General features: G+C 37.0%; 1 protein-coding gene and 1 non-coding gene across 13 annotated transcripts in view; both read right to left on the bottom strand.

Annotated features, from left to right (window-relative positions):
• Positions 1-20,545, bottom strand: part of SEC24B (SEC24 homolog B, COPII coat complex component) — a 91,551-nt gene continuing 71,006 nt past the window's right edge. For 10 of the 12 annotated variants that reach the window (XM_059662156.1, XM_059662172.1, XM_059662098.1 and 7 more), the window contains 15 exons: positions 19,512-19,621; positions 17,479-17,591; positions 14,346-14,464; positions 13,951-14,006; positions 13,509-13,715; positions 10,876-10,999; positions 10,333-10,491; positions 9,536-9,709; positions 8,169-8,279; positions 6,457-6,632; positions 5,165-5,302; positions 4,409-4,513; positions 3,514-3,606; positions 1,119-1,222; positions 1-879 (listed from right to left, as the gene is read on the bottom strand). In XM_059662156.1, coding sequence (XP_059518139.1) covers positions 765-879; positions 1,119-1,222; positions 3,514-3,606; positions 4,409-4,513; positions 5,165-5,302; positions 6,457-6,632; positions 8,169-8,279; positions 9,536-9,709; positions 10,333-10,491; positions 10,876-10,999; positions 13,509-13,715; positions 13,951-14,006; positions 14,346-14,464; positions 17,479-17,591; positions 19,512-19,621 — 1,904 coding nt within the window. In that variant the 3' untranslated portion in view covers positions 1-764. Of the gene's footprint in view, positions 880-1,118; positions 1,223-3,513; positions 3,607-4,406; positions 4,514-5,164; positions 5,303-6,456; positions 6,633-8,168; positions 8,280-9,535; positions 9,710-10,332; positions 10,492-10,875; positions 11,000-13,508; positions 13,716-13,950; positions 14,007-14,345; positions 14,465-17,478; positions 17,592-19,511; positions 19,622-20,545 lie in introns of those variants that run through there. The other 2 variants (XM_059662152.1, XR_009448348.1) reach the window with 2 other exon arrangements.
• LOC132224335 (small nucleolar RNA SNORA73 family) lies at positions 6,201-6,399 on the bottom strand. The gene has a single exon (XR_009450652.1). It is a non-coding gene; the product is annotated as a small nucleolar RNA SNORA73 family (small nucleolar RNA).

The raw sequence follows: 20,545 nt of genomic DNA, 5'->3' as shown, positions 1-20,545 counted from the left end.
TTGTCAAGCAAAATATTTTTAATTAGTAGGCTGATCATAAATAAATCCACATAAAAGATTTAACAGAATTACAAAGAGTTTGTGTTTCTTCTGTGGACTCAATTCATAATACGCATTAGTCAACCTCATTCTCTAACTGCGACAAAGAGTTGTCATCCAACAATGCAGCACAGTTGTAGCAATTCATATTCTGTAGTTACATTTTTACACTTTCTTTACAAATGTAACATTTATGTACATTATGTATATATTTTTCCTATAGTTCATGTACTGAAACTCTATTGTTTTTACAGGGAAAATATTGAATTCATTTAATGAATACGAATCATTCCTTGTTAAAAATTCATATAAATAACATGGTGCCCACTGCCTTTTGGCATTTCTTATCAGCGTTCCAGTCCAGAAATGTCATATTAACTACAAAAAAAAAAAAAGTTACCTAATTTTACATTATGACCTATCATCCCCATTAGCTAAATGAATGTGCTGGCTTGCAATGAACAGAGCACTGAACTGCTGCACTAGTGGAAATGTGTGGAAACCAACTCAAAATATACCTGGTGAACCAGTATCATCATTACCATTAATTCAGGCTGAGAGAATCTGCCAAGTTCTTTCTTCCTCTTTACCTTTTGCCTCAGACAGGGTGCTATGCTATGCATTGTGCCTTGTAACAACAAATGCCTTCATTTCAAATTTCCAATGGGCTTCTCTGGCAGATTAGGCTTTATCTAATTTTTCTTCTGATTCCATTTTATTCCACTTCACTTACAAATCTGTTGCTGAATGTGAAGCAAAAATTCATAGTAAGAGAATGCAGCTTCTGTCCGGTCTTCAATCAAATGTTGGAAAAACTCTGTTTTGGCAGGACTCTCATCTCTGAAAAAGAGAAAAGGGTATTAACTTAAAAATCCATATTATTAACAATATTAATTACACATTTGAAAATCAATTATACATGAGGACTTAGGAAAATGAAACATAAAGGATAGTATTCAATAACATTCTACCACTATATTATAGTTTGATAATATTTTAAATTTGCTGTGCAGACAAGCAATTCTACATAAATTGCACAGGACAGGACAATTTTATAGTTAAGTTATAGAAGTACTTACTTTACCACGTGAAGAACTGGGCTTAATGGTCTGCTGTCTCTAAGCCAAGTTATAAAGGATCTGGTTCTTTCTGATGAAAGTGTATCTAGCTCTGGAAGATGTGTCTGGTAACAGAAATATAATTAGGAAATTACTTCCTTTCTCATAGACTTCAGTACTATTAGAACTAAATCATGATTCTCACTATCACCAATCAACTGCCAGCACTTCATACCCAGCCCCAACAGGAGCAACCAAACAAATGAACTTTAAATTGCTGGCAAGTTTGTTTATATATTTCTGGATAAGTCAATAAAACATTCTATATAATAAAAGGTTAACATGCAAATTGACTAAACAGCGGAATGACTGGTTGCTATGACACGCACTGACCACCAGGGGGCAGACACTCAACACAGGAGCTGCCCCCTGGTGGTCAGTGTGCTCCCACAGAGAGAGTGCCACTGAGTCAGAAGCTGGGTTCATGGCTGGCAAGCACAGCTGGGGTGGTGGAAGCCTCTCCCACCTCCGCAGCAGCGCTAAGGATGTCTGACTGCTGGCATGTCTGACTGTCCTGAACTGTGAAAGGGCGCACGAATTTCGTGCACCAGACCTCTAGTGTTTAATAATAAGTATGATACTGACATTTTACGTGTATGTTAAGACCTAAAAAGTTTATTCTTTTGTATATATGAATTTTTCCCCCAAAGCTAACTTAATAATGCAATAAATAATTCAAAGTATATAGTATGTAAAAGATTTAAATAGAAAAGTTTGGGTTAGCTATATTTGTATTTTATCTCAACATTTAAAAAGTAAAAGAACAGAAAACATTTCTGTTTTAATATGCATTTTCCCAGATATTTGTATTTAATGCCACAAGCATGTGTGTACAAAAACATACTTTTATGAATAAATCTATGGGAAATATTCTTTGGAGTAGAAAAATTTACTGTATCATAAACTATGTGATTTTAATTATAACAGATATTGCCAAATACTCTCCCAAAATACGTAAAATGTACACTACAATCTAGCTTTTGATAGGCCTGTTGACCTATACCCCCTGCACTACTGCCTATTATTAAACTTAAAAATCTTTGCCAATCTGGTAAATAAAAGAAATGCTATGCTGTTATTTTATTTCCTTAATTATTTTCTTAATTAACCTTTACTACATTCTATTTTTCAGGAATTAGATCCATTTCTGAATTCTGTTCTGTTTACTATGCTACTATCATAGTGCTTAAATATCTACAGTTTTAAAATAACATTTACTATTTTACTTAGTAGGATTTACTTTGCATATGCTTTCCCCCTTCACTATTATTCTTTTTAAAAATATTTCCTTATTCTCATTTGTTCAGTCAATCAAACGACAGCAGAAAGTGATAAAAATTACACTGACATTATATTAATTTCAGGAGCAATGACATATTTACAATATCAAAGAATAAGGTAGACCTTTTTTTTTTTTAAATCTTCACCTGAGATATGTTCAGAGATAGGAAGTGGCGGGGAGAGAGAGCGAAACATCAACTGTTCGCCTTTTGTATACTTCCTAACCAGGGATCCAACCTGCAACCTAGGTATGTGCCCTGACCAGAAATCGAACCCACAACCTTCTGATGTACGGAATGATGCTCCAACCAAGGTAGGGGCAAGGTAGACCTTTTCCATAAATTAGATGCAGAGAACTGATTTCATAATCATATTTCTTTGGTATTGGTTAACATACACACAATAAAGGCCAAATGAAAAATGTTATCAGCAAAATAATTTATATCAGATATAAAACTGTGTATCAGTTCCTTAAGAAGTAAACACAGAGTTTACCATATGACCCAGAAATTCTAACCCTAGGTTATATACCCAAGAGAACTGAAAACATGTTTACAGAAACACTTGTACACAAAATGTTCATGGTAGCACTATTCACAATAGCCCCAAAGTGGCAACATCCCAGATGCCCATGAATGAATGGTTAGATATACAAAATGTGGTGTAAGCAAACAATGGATTATTACTTAGTTATATAGAAGAATGAAATACCGATATATGCTACAACATGGATGAACCTTGAAAACATTGTGAGAAAGGAAAGAAGCCAAACACAAAAGGCCACATGTATGATTCCATTTATATGAAATGTCCAGAACAGGCAAATCCAGATATAGAAAGGAAATTAGTGGTTGCTGGGAAAGGAGGGGAGAATTGGGAGATACGGGTTTCTTTTTGAGACTCTGAAATTAGATCCAGGGGATAGTTGTACAACATTATGAATATACTAAAAACTAATGAATTGTACACTTTAAATGGTTAAAAACTGTGAATCTTATGTGTATTTTATCTCAATAAAAAACATTTCAAACAAACAAGCACATACAAAGTTAATGCTGTATAAAACCCCACTGACCATTTTCTGTGGTATTGATGCAAAATTAGGACACCCAAGCACATCCTCTATGAAGTTGTTGTCACAGCTTTTTCCAACCCAAATGTAAAAAACCTAGAAACAAAAAACCAGATATTAAAATTCCTTAATCAGAAACACATTAGTTTATTTTCTCAAAATTATCAAGAATAAAAGAGGTAAAATATTCTATTTCAAATAAAGCAGAAACATAAAGTAAACAGGAAATAGAATTGTACATTTAGAATCTACACCCAGGAATCGTAAGAGTGTTTCGTTATCTTCTTTGCTTAAACTTCAAAGTTTCCCATAAAATATGTCTCACCTTCTCCCTTCCCCCAATATGAATGCAGCGTTTTCACCAGGATAACTGGCTCACAGTATTTCCTCGCCACTATTTCAATGACTGTCTCTATTATTTTCACTAATGTGCTCTCCCATGCCCTCTCCATGGCTATTGGAATCCTTTTCCTGCTCATAAGGTATCATTTATGAAGCCAACGTGACCATTCTAACACCCTTCACCACTACTCTGCCCAATGACTTCTCCTGAACTCCTAATCATTAATGGCATTTCTAACAACGGATATAAATTGTACTAGACAGATTTGAGGTCCCTTTGAATTTATGATTCTAATGATAAAATCCTTCAAAACGGGAACTTTGCTCTGTATCAAATATACATAATCTAGGACAGCAAATAATCTATGATAATAGCATTTATTAATCTATAATAAAATAATACTCAACTAGAAAAGCCTAACATGTATTGACCTCTTGTGCCAGTTACCAATGTACTGCCTCTTAGCTCCTAATCCACCTTCCGCTGACTAATCTGGGCCCTGTGTTCCTCCTTTTGTTGGAGCAGTGTTAGGCTTTGTCAGGAGAGGATGCTTACACAGCCACAGTCCATAAGGAAAGCACCTTCTCTTGTCAGCTTCTCTGCAGACAATTTTTGAAGAGGTGGCTGAGGTACGACCCTGTCATTAACATGTATTGCACCCTGAAACAAAAACAGATGGATTGTGAATGAGCTGACACTGCTATAGCACAGTTTGGAAGCTAATGGCCACCAACTCTTTATGAAAATATGGAAAATGACACCTGAGGATTTTGTAGGATGCAAAAAATTATTGATACTACAATATTACCTTGACTGTAGAATCAAGACACTCAGATGTATTCAAATTAAAAAGAGAGAAACACAAATACATAAAACAATCTGCCCATTTCCTTCCATTTGGGGATCAGGATATATTAAATGTATGACTATTAAACCTGCTGGAAAGCAAGTTCCAATTTACAATATAATAAACATTGCACTCTGATCATATCAGAAACAGTCAATGTCTATAAAATATATACAGAAATGTCCAGTCTACAACTTGGCTTTATAATACATATTATAAGCAATCCCACAAAAAGAAATTACTTCCCACATGAAACTATTTTTCAAAATTCCATAACCACAGATAATACCGGATAGTACTATTGTCTAATCAAATCCATAGTGTCCTTAATTAATGCATTAATACCAGAAGGAAAAAATGGATTTAAAAATTGTTAATAAAGGCATTGCTACCTTACCAATGGAATCAAGACATTCAAAAACATTTAAATTTAAAAATTTCAAATGTACTAAAAGAAATCATACCTCATCTATCAATCTGTCTATCCTGTATAAGTTGGGATGAATCATTTTCATTAGGTGAACAAGTGGCTGACACTTTATTTGACACATGGCATATACACGATCATCCAGGCGTGTGCTTGTACCAGTTCTAAATGCTTTCTACATTAAAAAAAGACAAAAATTTCAAATAAAACATAAATATAATGGACAAATCCTTTTTTTTTTAAAATATATTTTATTGATTTTTTACAGAGAGGAAGGGAGAGAGAGATAGAGAGTTAGAAACATCGATGAGAGAGAAACATCGATCAGCTGCCTCCTGCACATCTCCCACTGGGGATGTGCCCGCAACCCAGGTACATGCCCTTGACCGGAATCGAACCTGGGACCTTTCAGTCCACAGGCCGACGCTCTATCCACTGAGCCAAACCGGTTTCGGCATGGACAAATCTTAAAACAAATATATGCAATAAACAAACAAACATATACCATCATCATGGAAAAAGCATGGCTTTCAAATCAGACAAACCTAGATTCTATTTTCAACTCTGATATTTAATAGAAAGGTATGTGAGCAAGTTAATTAGCTTCTAAAGCTATGTTATCATCATCAACAAAGCAGGAAAAATGGTACTCACCTCTCTCAGTTGCTGTAAGTTAAGAGGATATGTATCTAACACCTATTATGTTGCCCGAGGCATGAAAACATGTTCAATGAGTATTAATCTTTCCCCAAGTCTCTGTCCAGAAGCACACACAAAGAGTACACTATAAGCACACCATTTTGGAGGTTGCTCCCACATATTGAAGAGTAAGGGCATAGGGTCTCACAACAGTCATCATGTATCTATATACCTCAACTTTACGGTGATCTTTTCCTGTTCTAAACTTTTCCAATGGTAAACTACATAATCCTCTAATTAAATATTTTTTTAAAACTCAGAAACCTAGATTTCATTTCTTCACTTGTGTATCGAGAATTTTATTTATTATTATTATTATTAAAAATTGTTTTATTGCTTAAAGTATTACAAAGAGGAGAATTTTATTTTTTTTTAGATGTTTCCTTCATGGTTTGTCTCCTCAGTCATTGTCCACACGACTCTGAGAAGCTGTAGGAATATGCAGGCGCAGACTCAAGGCCCGGCTTTCTCTCCAATGTTGTGGAAAGGGACTGTACATCACCGGGAGAGCCCTATGCTCCCCACCTGGACAGAGCCCCGGGGAGAGTGACCTCCTGGGGATATCCACGTTGGATATGTATCGAGAATTTTTAAAGGCTTTATTAAATGTAATATTGTATAGAGAGCTACCTGTTTGAGAAGGGCCAAAACATAGAGAGGAAACAACTTGAGGGAGCTGGGTGCGATCAACACAGAGTGCTGTAAATTTGAGACAGTTGAGCTGTATGCAGACAATGAATCCACCACAGCATTCACTAAGGCATCTCTTGCATCTGAGAGACTTGTTGAAATGGATCGATCCACAGCTAGAAAGCAAACAAAACAAAAAGGTATTTAACCACTGGATTTCAATGAATGTTAAAAGAGATAAAAAATTGTTAATTAAATTTATTGGGGTGACTTTGCTCATTACACAATTTTTCTGAACTAAATCTGATAATCAGAACAAATCTAGATTGTTTTAAACCTTTTTGTTTTAATAGCTTTAAGTTTAAAAATAGGTAGCCACTACTGGTACTGGAAAACATGCATCATTCATCTACTTGAAGAAAGCTCTGGGGATATTTTCATTACTTAAATAGAAGTCACATGTATAATTTTTTTTTTTTTCCTGGCCAAACAATGTAAGTTCCAATAAAAAAGAAAGAACTGAAAACAAACAAATAATGGTAAGTTCTGCAATATGAGTTATCTCTGGTGATCCTCTGAAATCTCTGCCAAACCATTCCCAGATCAACAAAAAAGAGGACAAATTGAACACAGGTCATTATGCAGATACTGAAAAGCCAGATGTTAGCGTGAAATCCCAAGTACATGTATTATTAAAATAGAGATAACCTACACATATGCCCAAGTATTAAAAGTAAAATTCATGGGCAATAATCAGGCTCATTTTATATCTAAATTCATCTAAAAGATAAATTCATTAAAAATAAAACACTAAGTGTTATATTGATTCCATAAAGGATTTTAAAAACTTATATACATTAAAATGTACCTTTCCAGTATAGCTCAATGGTGGTTATATCAAACGTATAACCATGCAATCATTACCACAATCAAGATACACAACAGTGCCACCATCACCCCCAGAATAATGCTTCCCTGCCCCCAACCCTGAAAATCATAAGGATGATCTCTTCTTCATTCCTATGCTCTATTCACTGAGCCAGACAGGCTAGGGCTGCAGGTAGCATTTTGAGACTAGATTCTTTTATTTAGCATAATGCATATGAGAGTCATTCATTCTGTTCATGTATCAATAATTCTTTCTTACTGAACTAGAGGCCCAGTGCATGAAAATTCATGCACTGGAGGGGGGTCCCTCAGCCCGGCCTGCCCCCTCTCACAGTCTGGGAGCCCTCAGGGGTGGGAGGTGACCTGGCGATCAGGGGAAAGCGACGCCCCATCACACCTCTGCTGCTGCCACTGCTGGCAGTGCAAGCCTCTGCCGGCCCTGGTTACCTGAGCCTCGGGCGGCCCTGGGCGGCTGGGGGCCTGAGCGCCACCATCTTTGAGGGTGTGGCAGTCAATTAGCATATTCCCTCTTTATTAGATAGGATGGTATTCCACTGTATGAATGTATCACAGTTTATTCATACATTCATTAGCTGAAGGAAATTTGGGTTGTCACCAACTTTTAGTGATTATGAATCCTCAAAAGATTTTTAAACCAAAGAATTAATAAGAAATATAAGAACCATCCAATTCACACTGCTGTACATGAAAACAGAAAACATACACTTTTAAAATAAGGGATTCCTAGGGTAAAAAAAATGCCCAAACTTCAGTTTTTAGAATAGAAAAATGTATTTCACCTGTTCCCTCACTGTTTTACTCACCCATGTTTGCCAGAAGGCAGACGGCAGCTTGTACATCCACTCCTGCATATACATCTGCAAGTGAACTTACCACTGGCAAACAAAGTGTATGCACTCTAATTCTCCGCTCACCTAAACAAAGTGATGAACAAATGTCATTGCAAAATATGTTAGAAAAAGAAAGAAACAAAGAGAACCGGTTAAAAAATTACTCAAGTTATTGTTTGGATCGATTAAATCTTCAACAGGATACTGAAATGTAAAAACTAAGTTTCACAGTGAATGTGTTTTAAAGAAAATTAAACACTCTCTAAATCTGAAGATATACTATGAACACATACTATGGTTTGGCTTTTATTTTAATACTAGAGGCCCAATGCATGGATTCGTGCACTGGTGGGAGCCCTTGGCCTGGCCTGCACCCTCTCGCAATCTGGGACCCCTCGGGGGATGTTGGACTGCTGGTTTTGGCCTGATCCTCACAGACCAGGCTGAGGGACCTCGCTGGTACATGAATCTCTGCAACCTGGCCTCTAGTATGCATATAAAATCTTTGGTTAATCTCTTCCTGTCTCCCTTCCCTTCTTTTCTCTGAGATTCATCAGTCTGTTCCATGTTTCCAAGCCTGTGTGTTGAGTATCTGCCCCCTGGTGTTCAGTGCACGTCATAGCTACTGGTTGAATGGTTGCTTACTAGACTTTTATATATATAGATCAGGGGTCCTCAAACTACGGCCCACGGGCCACATGCAAATACAAATATTGTAATTGTTCCCGTTTTGTTTTTTTACTTCAAAATAAGATATGTGCAGTGTGTATAGGAATTTGTTCATAGTTTTTTTTTAAACTATAGTCCGGCCCTCCAACGGTCTGAGGGACAGTGAACTGGCCCCCTGTTTAAAAGTTTGAGGACCCCTGATATAGATCATTCATTCTAAATTATATCCAACATAATAAATAGCATGGTTTACCAGATACATATGATCTTGGGAATGCAAGTCAAAAAAGATATCATTTAAAGATTTTAAAAAGTTTAAAAAAGAAACACACAGAACATATGTTTGACTAGCTGATGCAAATCCCATCACTTTCCACTGTATGTTCATTCTTTCTCCCCATTCTCACCACCATGTGAGAGGAGAATTATTGCTACAAGTTATATTTCATTTCTCCTAATGTTACCTTTTTTTAAAAAAATATATATTTTATTGATTTTTTACAGAGAAGAAGGGAGAGGGACAGAGAGTCAGAAACATCGATCAGCTGCCCCCACTGGGGATGTGCCCACAACCAAGGTACATGCCCTTGACCAGAATTGAACCCTGGACCTTTCAGTCTGCAGGCTGATGCTCTACACTGAGCCAAACCAGTTAGGGCTCCTAATGTTACCTTTGCTTGATGTATATAACAGGGCTGTTTGAAAGCATACTAAGGAAGTGTCTGTCAAACTTTCTTCAATTGACAGCTGTACGGCAAATCCAGCATCAGGATTGATGTTGGCGAGGGACAACAAATCAGTGGAACGCACAAAGAAGTTTCCATGAAAAGTGTGCATTGAAAGACCTAGAGAAGAGAAAAGTTGTTATAAAAGATGAAGCAATAGTAGTATATCTCAGGCTACAACTACTTTACAAAATAAAAAAATGTCTCTGATTTTGAATGAAAAGGAGAACTTGGGGATAGGATTGGAGTGTGTTGGTAGAGGTTCTAAAATACCAATTCAAAAGAACCAACGTAGGTTCCACAAAAGATCTAATGTAAAACATTTTTAAAACGGGGGTTACTGTAAAAACTCATTTAAGAATTAAAATAAATGATCAGAATCCCTCCTGCAAACATTCACATAAAATCAAGGTAATGTAAATTGAAGACTATTTGAATGATGATGATGATGAGGGCAAAGATTATTAATTTTACCATTTTCACTTAAGATCTTCCCTATTCCTCCAATTCTCTTTCTAAAATCACCTCCAATATGGGCTTTCTCTTAGGTTCTTCCTAATAAAGCAAAACATGATTTTTGCCCACTTATTCAAATTACTGTAAAAATTGGGCAATGGTTATTATATATCAGGTTAAGATCCAGCATAAAGTCTTTTATATTGAACAACCATTATAAATTATAGTTATAGATACTCAATATATGAATGCTAATTTAATTATAAAGTAGAGTTTTTATAACATACCTTTAGTACACCTTATTCTCATAACAGCTTCAAATCCAATTTTCCTTGTGAGATAACGTTTTAGTTCTTTTTGTAACTTTTCTGCTTGTGAAGGATTGTGAGTAGAATGGAAAGATGGATAATAATAGATGCAGCCTGCTGAATACTTGGACATGCAAGCTTTAAAGAGAAATTTAAAAAGTATTTTATATTTGTCCAATAGGAGTATAAATTCTATATTATGAAGAAATCTAAGTCATAATGAGAAAACAAAAACTGTCAAAATAAAGGTAATATATAAATCTGAGAAAACACAAACATTTATAAAATATAAGGTTTATTGTTGAGCAGAATAGCACAAAGAAATTATATTTTAAAAATAAAATATCAATAGCATTTTATACTGGTATAGCGCTTTAAAATTTACTGCTAATTTTCAGAGATATTATCTATGTAATTCACATGTCTTTCTCTCCAAAAGTATTGAGAATGCTTACTAAAGAGTTTAGATTTAATTTATATGCTAAAACTGTATGTAAACAGATAAACACAATGTCCCCTTACCTAGAGAAGAAAGATCCGAGTACTGTGAACTTAAAAGGAACAGATCCACTGCGGTCTGCTGCCCTGAGCAATCTAAAGCCAGCTTCTTATAAAAATCAGTTGCAGGGCCAAGATGTTGTACAACCTAAGTCAACAAGTCACAAAGTAAGAACCTGAAGCCTTGTATTGTGCATATCCTATATAATAGAAGGTTAATGCAAATTGACTGAATGGCGGAACGAACGGTCACTATCATGTGCACTGACCACCAGGGGGAAGACGCTCAACGCAGGAACTGCCCTCTGGTGGTCAGTTCGAGCACCACTCAGCCACAAGCCAGGCTGACTGCTGGCAAGCACAGCGGCCTGTCTCCACAGCAGAGCTAAGGATGTCCAACTGCGGCTTAGGCCCACTCCCTGCATCAGTCGGACATCCCCTGAGGGCTCCTGGACTGCAAAAGGGTGCAGGCTGGGCTGAGGGACCCCTACACACCGAGTGCATGAATGTCATGCACTGGGCTGCTACCGTTTCTATATCTCTTATATTAAAGAAAAGGTATCTCCACCATCCCCCCACAACCCCACCCACCAGCAAATAGTTTTTTTAAAGTGTCTAGGCAGCCCTAGCTGGTTTGGCTCAGTGGATAGAGTGTCAGCCTGCAGACTGAAGGGTCCCAGGTTTGATTCCGGCCAGGAGCACATGCCTGAGTTGTGGCTTGATCCCCAGTAGGGGGCGTGCAGGAGGCAGCCAATCAATGATTCTCTCTCATCATTGATGTTTCTATCTCTCTCTCTCCCCCCTGCCGTCCTCTCTAAAATCAATAAAATATATTTTAAAAAAATAAAGTGTCTAGGCCAGGGGTGGGCAAACTTTTTGACTCAAGGGCCACAATGGGTTCTTAAACTGGACTGGAGGGCCGGAACAAAAGCATGGATGGAGTGTTTGTGTGAACTAATATAAATTCAAAGTAAACATCATTACATAAAAGGGTACCGTCTTTTTTTTTTTTTTAGTTTTATTCATTTCAAATGGGCCGGGTCTGGCCCGCGGGCCGTAGTTTGCCCACGGCTGGTCTAGGCAGTTGGCACAGATTTTCTATAATAATCCTATATAAGAGAGGAATATGCTAATTAGCCATTACACCCTGATCATGGATCAGCAGGAGGGTGAGCCAGTGAGGTGCAAGTGGGCTGTGAAGAGCTACAGGAGGGGGCAGGGCAGCAAGATACGGGGGAGGGGGGGAGAGCCGAGGGGGCGGGGGAGCTACAAGAGGGTGGAAGTGACCTACTGGCTACAAGCGGGCGACAGATAGCTACAGGAGAGGGCAGGGCAACAAGCTATGGGGGTGGGGGGGGAGCTACAGGAGGGCGGGACAGCGGGTGGAATGCTACAGGAGGGCAGCAGACCTACTGGCGCACGGATTCATGTGCAGGGCTACTAGTCCTATATAATAAAACCCTAATATGCAAAACAACCGAACAGGGAATGACCAGTCGCTATGACGCGCACTGACCCCGAGGGGGCAGAGGGAGGTGAAAGGCGACGGGATGGGGGGCGGGGCCGGCGAGCGGGTGGTGCCAGGCCACCAGCCAAGGCAGGTGCTAGTGGGGACCCCTCCCTGAATGCCCCACCTGCTGATCGCCCCACAGATGGCCCTGATCACTGGCCACGCCTAGGGGCCCTACCCTATATATTGGGAACAGTCTTTTAGATTTAAAAATTAAAACCTGGCAAGGCTCCTCTAACACTGAAAAAACAGAATGATGCAGTGATGACATGCATGGGCTCTGGCTTGCACATTTTGTGGTCAGCTCTGATTCTGACACTTACAACTGTGTGACAAAGCCAATTACTTAACTTCTCTCTGCTTCAGTTTTTCCACCCATAAGATGGGGAAAATGGTACTACTGCCTCAGAAGGATCATGTTATGTACTGCTTTTTATAATCAGGGCAAAAAATGTAGCTGCCCATATAACAGCAAGATGCCTTTCACCCGTATGAAAAGTATGGTCATGGTGCATGCAGTGTCCTGGATTGTGAGAGGGATGTCCGACTGTCGGTTTGGGCCTGACACCCCCCGAGGGGTCCCGGATTGTGAGAGGGCGCAGGCCAGGCTGAGGGACCCCCCAACCCTGTGCACAAATTTTGTGCACCAGGCCTCTAGTAACAATAATAATTGCTAACATTTATAAAGCACTTATGTGGCACAAATTATTGTATAAGTTTTATACAATAATTTGTATTACCATCATAATTAAAATGTTTATTAGCATGAGCATGTTAAATGATAATATCTCAGATTTAATAAGTATATTATTGTGTAACAGAAAAGAACACTGGAATCAGAATATTAAGTCACATTTTTACCATTAAATGGTTATTTAACCTTTGGCAATATATATAGTTTAATCTGTTTCCTTATCTATAAAATGAAAGAGTTAGAGTTAATTATTCCTAAATTTCTATGACTTGCAAACAAATAATAAAAAAAGAATATACTGCAACACAAAAACAAAATAATTCAAGTTAACTCTCTTACGAGTTTCCTTTTAAACTGTTAGTGAAGTGGGAAAGTAGAATGAACAAATAATTACAGTCTCTAGAAGCAGAAAACAACATCCTGAATATGACAGAGAAACGAAATATAAAATACCTTTGTGCTTGATCTCTGGTTAGGATCCTCTCTGGACTGTAGAAGTCCTGCACCCAAGGAAGGTAACTGTGTCTGAAATACAGACACACGGCCACCTGTTGGAGACATTAATTTAAAGGCAGCCTGAAGCGCAGGACCAAGGGCACTGTGTGTTTCTCTTGTATTGGTGAACATATTTGGTAATGCATTCAATAAGTCTTTTATCAGCTGGGAAAACAAAGATTAAAAGTTGATTACTCAGAAGGCAAGGCAATATTCTTTAAAACATCCCAGAGACAGTATATGCCACCACATTTGGGGGAACCGTAAATTGAGGAGTCAATGAATATGCTACCACATTGTCTATTAAAATGTTAATAGACCAAGGAAATGGTAAACATTTCAGTGAATAGCTGAAATAACAGAAACATTTTAATACTCTAAGGAAAAATATCAATCTCACCTCTTTACTTTCATGTAGGTTCACAAGTAAGCTATCTGGAGTAGGTAGAAAAACATCTATAGGGAAAACATATTTTAATCAACAGATAAATTAAGTCAAAAGGACATAGTAATATAAAAAAAATCTTAGTTTTCCTTAGGCCACCCATATAATTGATACTATAGTATTGCTTTATTCTCTGTATGTATTATACACATGTGTTCACGCATGCAAAAGTACATATATACAGGTGTAAAAACCTTAGAATCAAGTATTTTCCAGGAAATAATAATTTTTAAACCAATATCTAAGTGCACCAAATTATCCTTAGAGCATTATAAGATGTACTTTCAAATAAAGTAGCATCAACTCCAAACTTAGTAATTAAAAATACTTTTATTTTACTCACTGCTTACCATCTATATCAGACACAATCAACATTTGAGGTTGTGATAATCCTTCTTGTAAATTGTAGAAATGAATAGTGCTATCAAAGGTCACAAATCCTATTCTTGTTCTTGAATCCCCAGGAAGCCTAAAGATAAAAATGACAATTTAAAAATTTACAGTGCTTAGTAACATGTTTTATTTAAGTAAATAATCAAGTAGGAAACCAAGCCTAAGAATAACTACATATGCTTTTTCATAGAGGACAGAAAAGTCATCCTCATCTAAATCAATAGATATCAAAGGAGAGTAAGGATGAAACATTCCATCTTCAGATGAAACCACTAACACATTTAGAGTTCCTAGGTCAGAAAATTGAACTAGCATATTCAAATAATAAGCCAAAACTAAGAATGGCATGATTATTTTGTTTGTTTGTTTGTTTATTTACTAGAGGCCTATGCACGAAATTCATGCAAGAGTAGACCTTCCTTCCCCTGGCTGCCAGCACCAGCTTCCCTCTGGCCCGGGCTGCATCTGGAAGGTTGTCCAGAGGGATGTCCAGGAGGACGTCTGGTCTAACTAGCACATTATGCTTTTATTATTTTAGATTTATGCAAACCTCACCCAAGGACACATTCAATGATTTTTTAGAGAGGAGAGGGGAGAGAGAAAGGAAAGGAGGGAGGGAGGAAGGTGGAGAGAGAGAGAGAGAGAGATAGAGAGAAAAAAACCATAAATGTGAGAGGGAAACAACGGCTGCCTCCCTTGATTCCAACCAGGGCCAGGGATTGAACCTGAAACCCAGGGGGTTTGTTTGTTACCAGTCAGGTATGTGCCCTGACTGGGAATCAAACCCGAGACCCTTTGGTGCATGGGATGACGCTCCAACCAACTAAGCCACACTAGCAAGGGCTAAAAATGACATGATTTAAAAAAAACCAAAGACTTCTTGCTGACTGCTTTGAAATGCATTATTTTAAGTGAAAAATTACTCATATTTTCAGTTCCAATATAACAAAAATAGTATATCTTGTTTAAACATTTTAAGGGCAGAATGGCAAAAAAGTACTTTCCTGAAAAGACTGAATGTAATGCACATCAGATTTTAACATATAAAATTTTAAATAAAAACCACATTTAAGATCAAGGCATTTTTTTTTTTTTTTTAAGATCAAGGCATTTTATCTATCATGTATCTTTTAAAAATATTCTGCCAGAACGCGGTATAGTCAAAGGTCAATGCCACAGTATAAAAGAATAAATTAACATTTCACTGCCCATCAAGCTTTTCTTATGAATAAGATAAATGCTATATTGTATAGAAGTGTATTTCTTTATTTTAAAATATATTGTTATTGATTTCAGAGCGGAAGGGAGAGGGAGAGATAGAAACATCAATGAGAGAGAATCACTGACTGGCTGCCTCCTGCAGGTCCCACACTAGGGATCAAGCCTGCAACCCGGGCATGGGCCCTGACAGGGAATCCAACCGTGACCTCCTGGTTTATAGGTTGAAACTCAACCACTGAGCCACCAAGTGGCCCAGAAGGGTATTTCTAAGTACCACCAACTATGCTAACTGCTGTTACGTAATTTATTGTTTTAGTAAACCTTTTTAAGCCCTAGCTGGTTTTGCTCAGTGGATAGAGCTTCGGCCTGTGGCCTGTGGCCTGAAGGGCATATGCCCAGGTTATGGGTTGGATCCTCAGTGAGGGGCATGAGGGAGGCAGCCAATCAGTGATTCTCTCTCATCATTGATTTAACTATTTATACTTTTGGTTTTGCATAGTCTGTTTAATTTGCAACAGTCACTCATTTTTGCTGGACTGGTTCCCATTTTTATGGCTATATCCTCATACTTTTCCAGTAAGCTAACTCCTCAGTCTTAAAAATGATTTCTTTGCAGGGGATCGTCCACTGCCACTTACTGCTAAAACTGTATCTGAAGTAAGCACTTTTGACTAAAAATAGGGCAAATGCTTCAATCAAGGAGAAAAATATGAAAACTCTAAGTTACTAACACAAAGTAAAAGCAAATCATTTAATATTTTTGGATTTTTAAAACAGTCTCAAAGGTCTTAACGTTCAGTTTTATTCATAGCCAAGATCAGTGATATGCAGACTCTGATGACTAGAGCTAGTACTCAGCAGAGCAAGGACTCTCACTCAATGGAAGTTGGAGGAGAACCTTCTGGGATCACCAAGACTACTTCCAACACAGCATTCATCACACATAACCACCAGACACCTTTGGACAAGTGAGAAACCACTGTAGTAGGAACCACTCTTACTAACAATCTTTAAGTCTTATCTCTTGTGGGTATTGTAATAAAAAGAAGTAATGTACAAACAACTTTGTTTTACTGAGAATTGGAAGGTTCATTATTAAACCTCATTGAGGGTCCCCTTCATGACTAACAGATACATAGAGAGGAATTAGAGCCAGGTATAAGCAACCCATCCAATACGGTTTCCACTTTCACAATACAGCTCATTACTAATGTGCCCAAATGAAGAGCTCAGTTTCTGGCTTCCTGGAAAATACTGAGCAGAAAATCAATTCCTTCTTTCCCTTTATCTGGCTCATTCTCTTTTAGCACATTTAAAACTACCTTATGGAAAACCCCTTGCTCAGGTAAAAATTACAGCTAGACTTCTTCCATCCAGATTCTTGACACCCTGGTCAAGTAAAGTTTTCTGGGCTCCAGTACTGAGATCTGCTAAGTTAGAGGAGATCTAAATCCTTACTAAGCCCGGTCGGCATGCCTTAGTGATTGAGCATAGATCTATGAACCAGAAGGTCATGGTTCGATTCCTGGTCAGGGCACATGTCCTGGTGGCAGGCTCAATCCCCAGTGTGGGGCATGCAGGAGGCAGCTGATCAATGATTCTCTCTCATCATTGATGTTTCTCTTTCTCTCAAATCAATAAAAATATATTTTAAAAAATTTCTTACTAAGTTTTAAAACTTTGATTTTATGATTCAGATACCAAGTCATAAATCATAATAAAATCCAAGAAGCAGGATCTATATTTTATGGTGGACAGGAAATACTCTTAAAATGAAATCAAAGTTAATAAAAACCAACACGATGAATTGCTAATAAACACTTCATATTTATATACATATACATTTATTTTGAATAAAATAATTCTTACTTGTCTAGATTTTCTAACAGTGACTGGCACAAAATTGTCAAATACCCAGCTTCCACTGCATTATGAGACACATCTAAAACAAACAAGTAAACTGCGGGTTGAGGAGGACGAAGCTGAAAGAAATAAAAATAATGTAATTTATTTAATAGGTTCAATGTGTTCTTTTTATATCACCATACCACTGGATATTTACTGAGTATGCTATACAAAAATATACATAAGTAGGATGTTTTGTAAGATCTCATGTGCTAGTGAAAATGACATTCCTTTGACTTTTTTCTTATAAGGTTGGTTGTGGATTAAGCATGATAAAGCAGCCATTATACAGTAATGGTTAAATAGATGTGTTAAATGTTTTCCTGAGAGTCTTGGCTGAGATATCTTTCAAAGAAAAATTAAATTTACTTATTATTTAATATCAACCTCTATATCCCTTCCCTGCCCCTAAAAACATTTTTAAAATTTACTTTCTTTAACTCAATAATCATTAGTACTAATTACTGGGTCACCTGGTGGTGGATGAAACCCAACGGTTAAGTGCCAAGTGTAAAGTCCTTGTGATGCTATTTCTATGTTCCTCTCTACTAGAGATATATAATGGTATTAATGGATTAAATATATAATGCTGGGATTAGCATTTAATAAACTCCAGAGTGGGTGAGGGGAGGAAGGACTGGAAATAAAGTATGAAATATATATAGCACAAGGTTAATAACTGTTGACGCTCACTGATGGGTAAATGATGGCTCATTATACTATTTTCTCTTCCTTGAAATAAGCTTAAAAACTGTTACAGGAAGTTAAAATAAAAGGATATATAAAGTCTTTTTGTTTTTTTTAAGTGTCAACCAGGGATCATATGGGTCATGGCAAAAACTTTTTGCTATACCACTTCAATTAGATTAAGATTCCTAAAGAGCCAGAACAGAGCTGAGAACATAGTAAGTTGTAAAGAAGGTAAGAAGTTAAAAGTGACAGTGACTAAAAGAAAGTTTACTATAATTAATAGAAAACAGGTAAGAAAATAGTAGTTAAGTGGGCAGATGCTATATTAAACACAAAGAACCATAAAAATTAGAAAAATTTAGATGGGTTAAGCATTAGAAATTTAATACACATTAGTTATTCTTGACCACTTTACATGTTTGTCGACAACAAAGATTAGAAAAAAGGATACAGAGGAAACATGTTATTATAAATATATTTAAAATGAGTCAATATGATAAAGTTTAATAGAACTTAGGTAAAAAATTTCTTTTTGTAAGTAGAAAATTAGAATGAGAGTTCAGAGTCAGTATAATTAAAGAACAGATAGAATTTTATGATGAACTGAAAAAAGAGAAATTAGAATAAAGTCATATCCATTTATCTTGATATATGTACTGGATAAAACATTAAGATTGTATCTTTTTGCCGAAACCGGTTTGGCTCGGTGGATAGAGCGTCGGCCTGCGGACTGAGGGGTCCCGGTTTCGATTCCGGTCAAGGGCATGTACCTGGGTTGCGGGCACCTCCCCAGTGGGAGATGTGCAGGAGGCAGCTGATCGATGTTTCTCTCTCATCGATGTTTCTAACTCTCTATCTCTCTCCCTTCCTCTCTGTAAAAAATCAATAAAATATATTTAAAAAAAAAAAAAAGATTGTATCTTTTTTTTTAAAGATTATATCTTTAAGAGCTTGAAAATTACAGTTTTTGGCAAAAACATGAGTTTTTCTGTTGGAGGGTCTTAAGTATTAAATGGTAAATGAATATTTATATTCATTCTATGTAAGTAATATAATCAGAACGGCAACAAATTGTAGATGCTAGTGCTTATCATAAAGCATTACTAAGATTTCTTAGTGACATAACTGCATTCTTCTAGGAGATCAAGTAACCTTTACAAAGAGTTTTCTATTTGTTAAGTATAAATAAAAATTTTTTTCTAAAATTCTTTTAAAAATTCAAAATTTGAACAAAAATTCACTTAATAGCAAATTACAAATGACCAATACAATTGATCCCAAGAGTAAGTTTAACACTGAATAGTTACCATGTAATCAGAAGAAGCAATGAATTCCACAGTTGAATTCTGAACTTCTGGCCGTTTATGAGGCTCTCCATAAGAGCGGGTAAGGGGATTATACATAAATTCTTCAGGAACTAGGTAAGAATTAGGAATCCAGTATAAATTTAGTAACACAATTTATAGCTGCGCACACATATGCACTCCTAGAAATAAACACCTCTATCATTAATTTATATAAGGTTTACAATAATTCTGTGAACATCTAATGGTAAAAACTAATTCCTTAAGCCCTCTTTAAAAAATATAGCAGAAGAATTAAGAAACTGTTTTTATGAAATTGGGTTAGGAAACCAGAACACAAGTAACCTTGCTTTTTAGGTTTGTGGTCTATTTACCACAATGACATGGGGGAAAAAATCAGACAGAAACACAAATTTGAAAGCAATCACACTAAGATATCCTAAGAAATGACTAAGGGGGAAACAGACACACTGCACCCATGTGATCAGATACAATGGCAAAGGTCTATGAGTAGAACGAACCAAATGTATCAACAGAAGACAATCTTAACTTGTCAGGGTCAAGCGTAATTAGTCTGCATGACCTCACCTGCGTGACCTTCACTGCTTGTTTTATGAATAGCTTTTAGTTTGACCTTACTGTCACTTCTCCTCATTATCTCCTTGGCTAGCTAAAATGAAGTGTCCCTAGCCCAGTGGTTGGCAAACTCATTAGTCAACAGAGCCAAATATTAACAGTACAACGACTGCAATTTCTTTTGAGAGCCAAATTTTTTAAACTTAAACTATATAGGTAGGTACATTGTTATTAACTTAATTAGGGTACTCCTAAGCTGGCCTTTGCTAAAAATGTCCTCAATCTGAGGGGTCGACCTCAGCGAACGTACCCCCACTTCTTCTAACGCCACTTCTTCAAAATAGACTCGCCCAGGCCGAAAACCGACTTCTGCACATGGGCCACGAAGTTTCAATCGCATTGTACGTGCGTGTCTGCACATAGTATTTTGTGGAAGAGCCACACTTAAGGGGCCAAAGAGC

Source organism: Myotis daubentonii, chromosome 1 (assembly GCF_963259705.1).
Source record: "Myotis daubentonii chromosome 1, mMyoDau2.1, whole genome shotgun sequence".
NCBI lineage: Eukaryota > Metazoa > Chordata > Mammalia > Chiroptera > Vespertilionidae > Myotis > Myotis daubentonii.
This window is presented reverse-complemented; position numbering and strand designations above follow the sequence as displayed.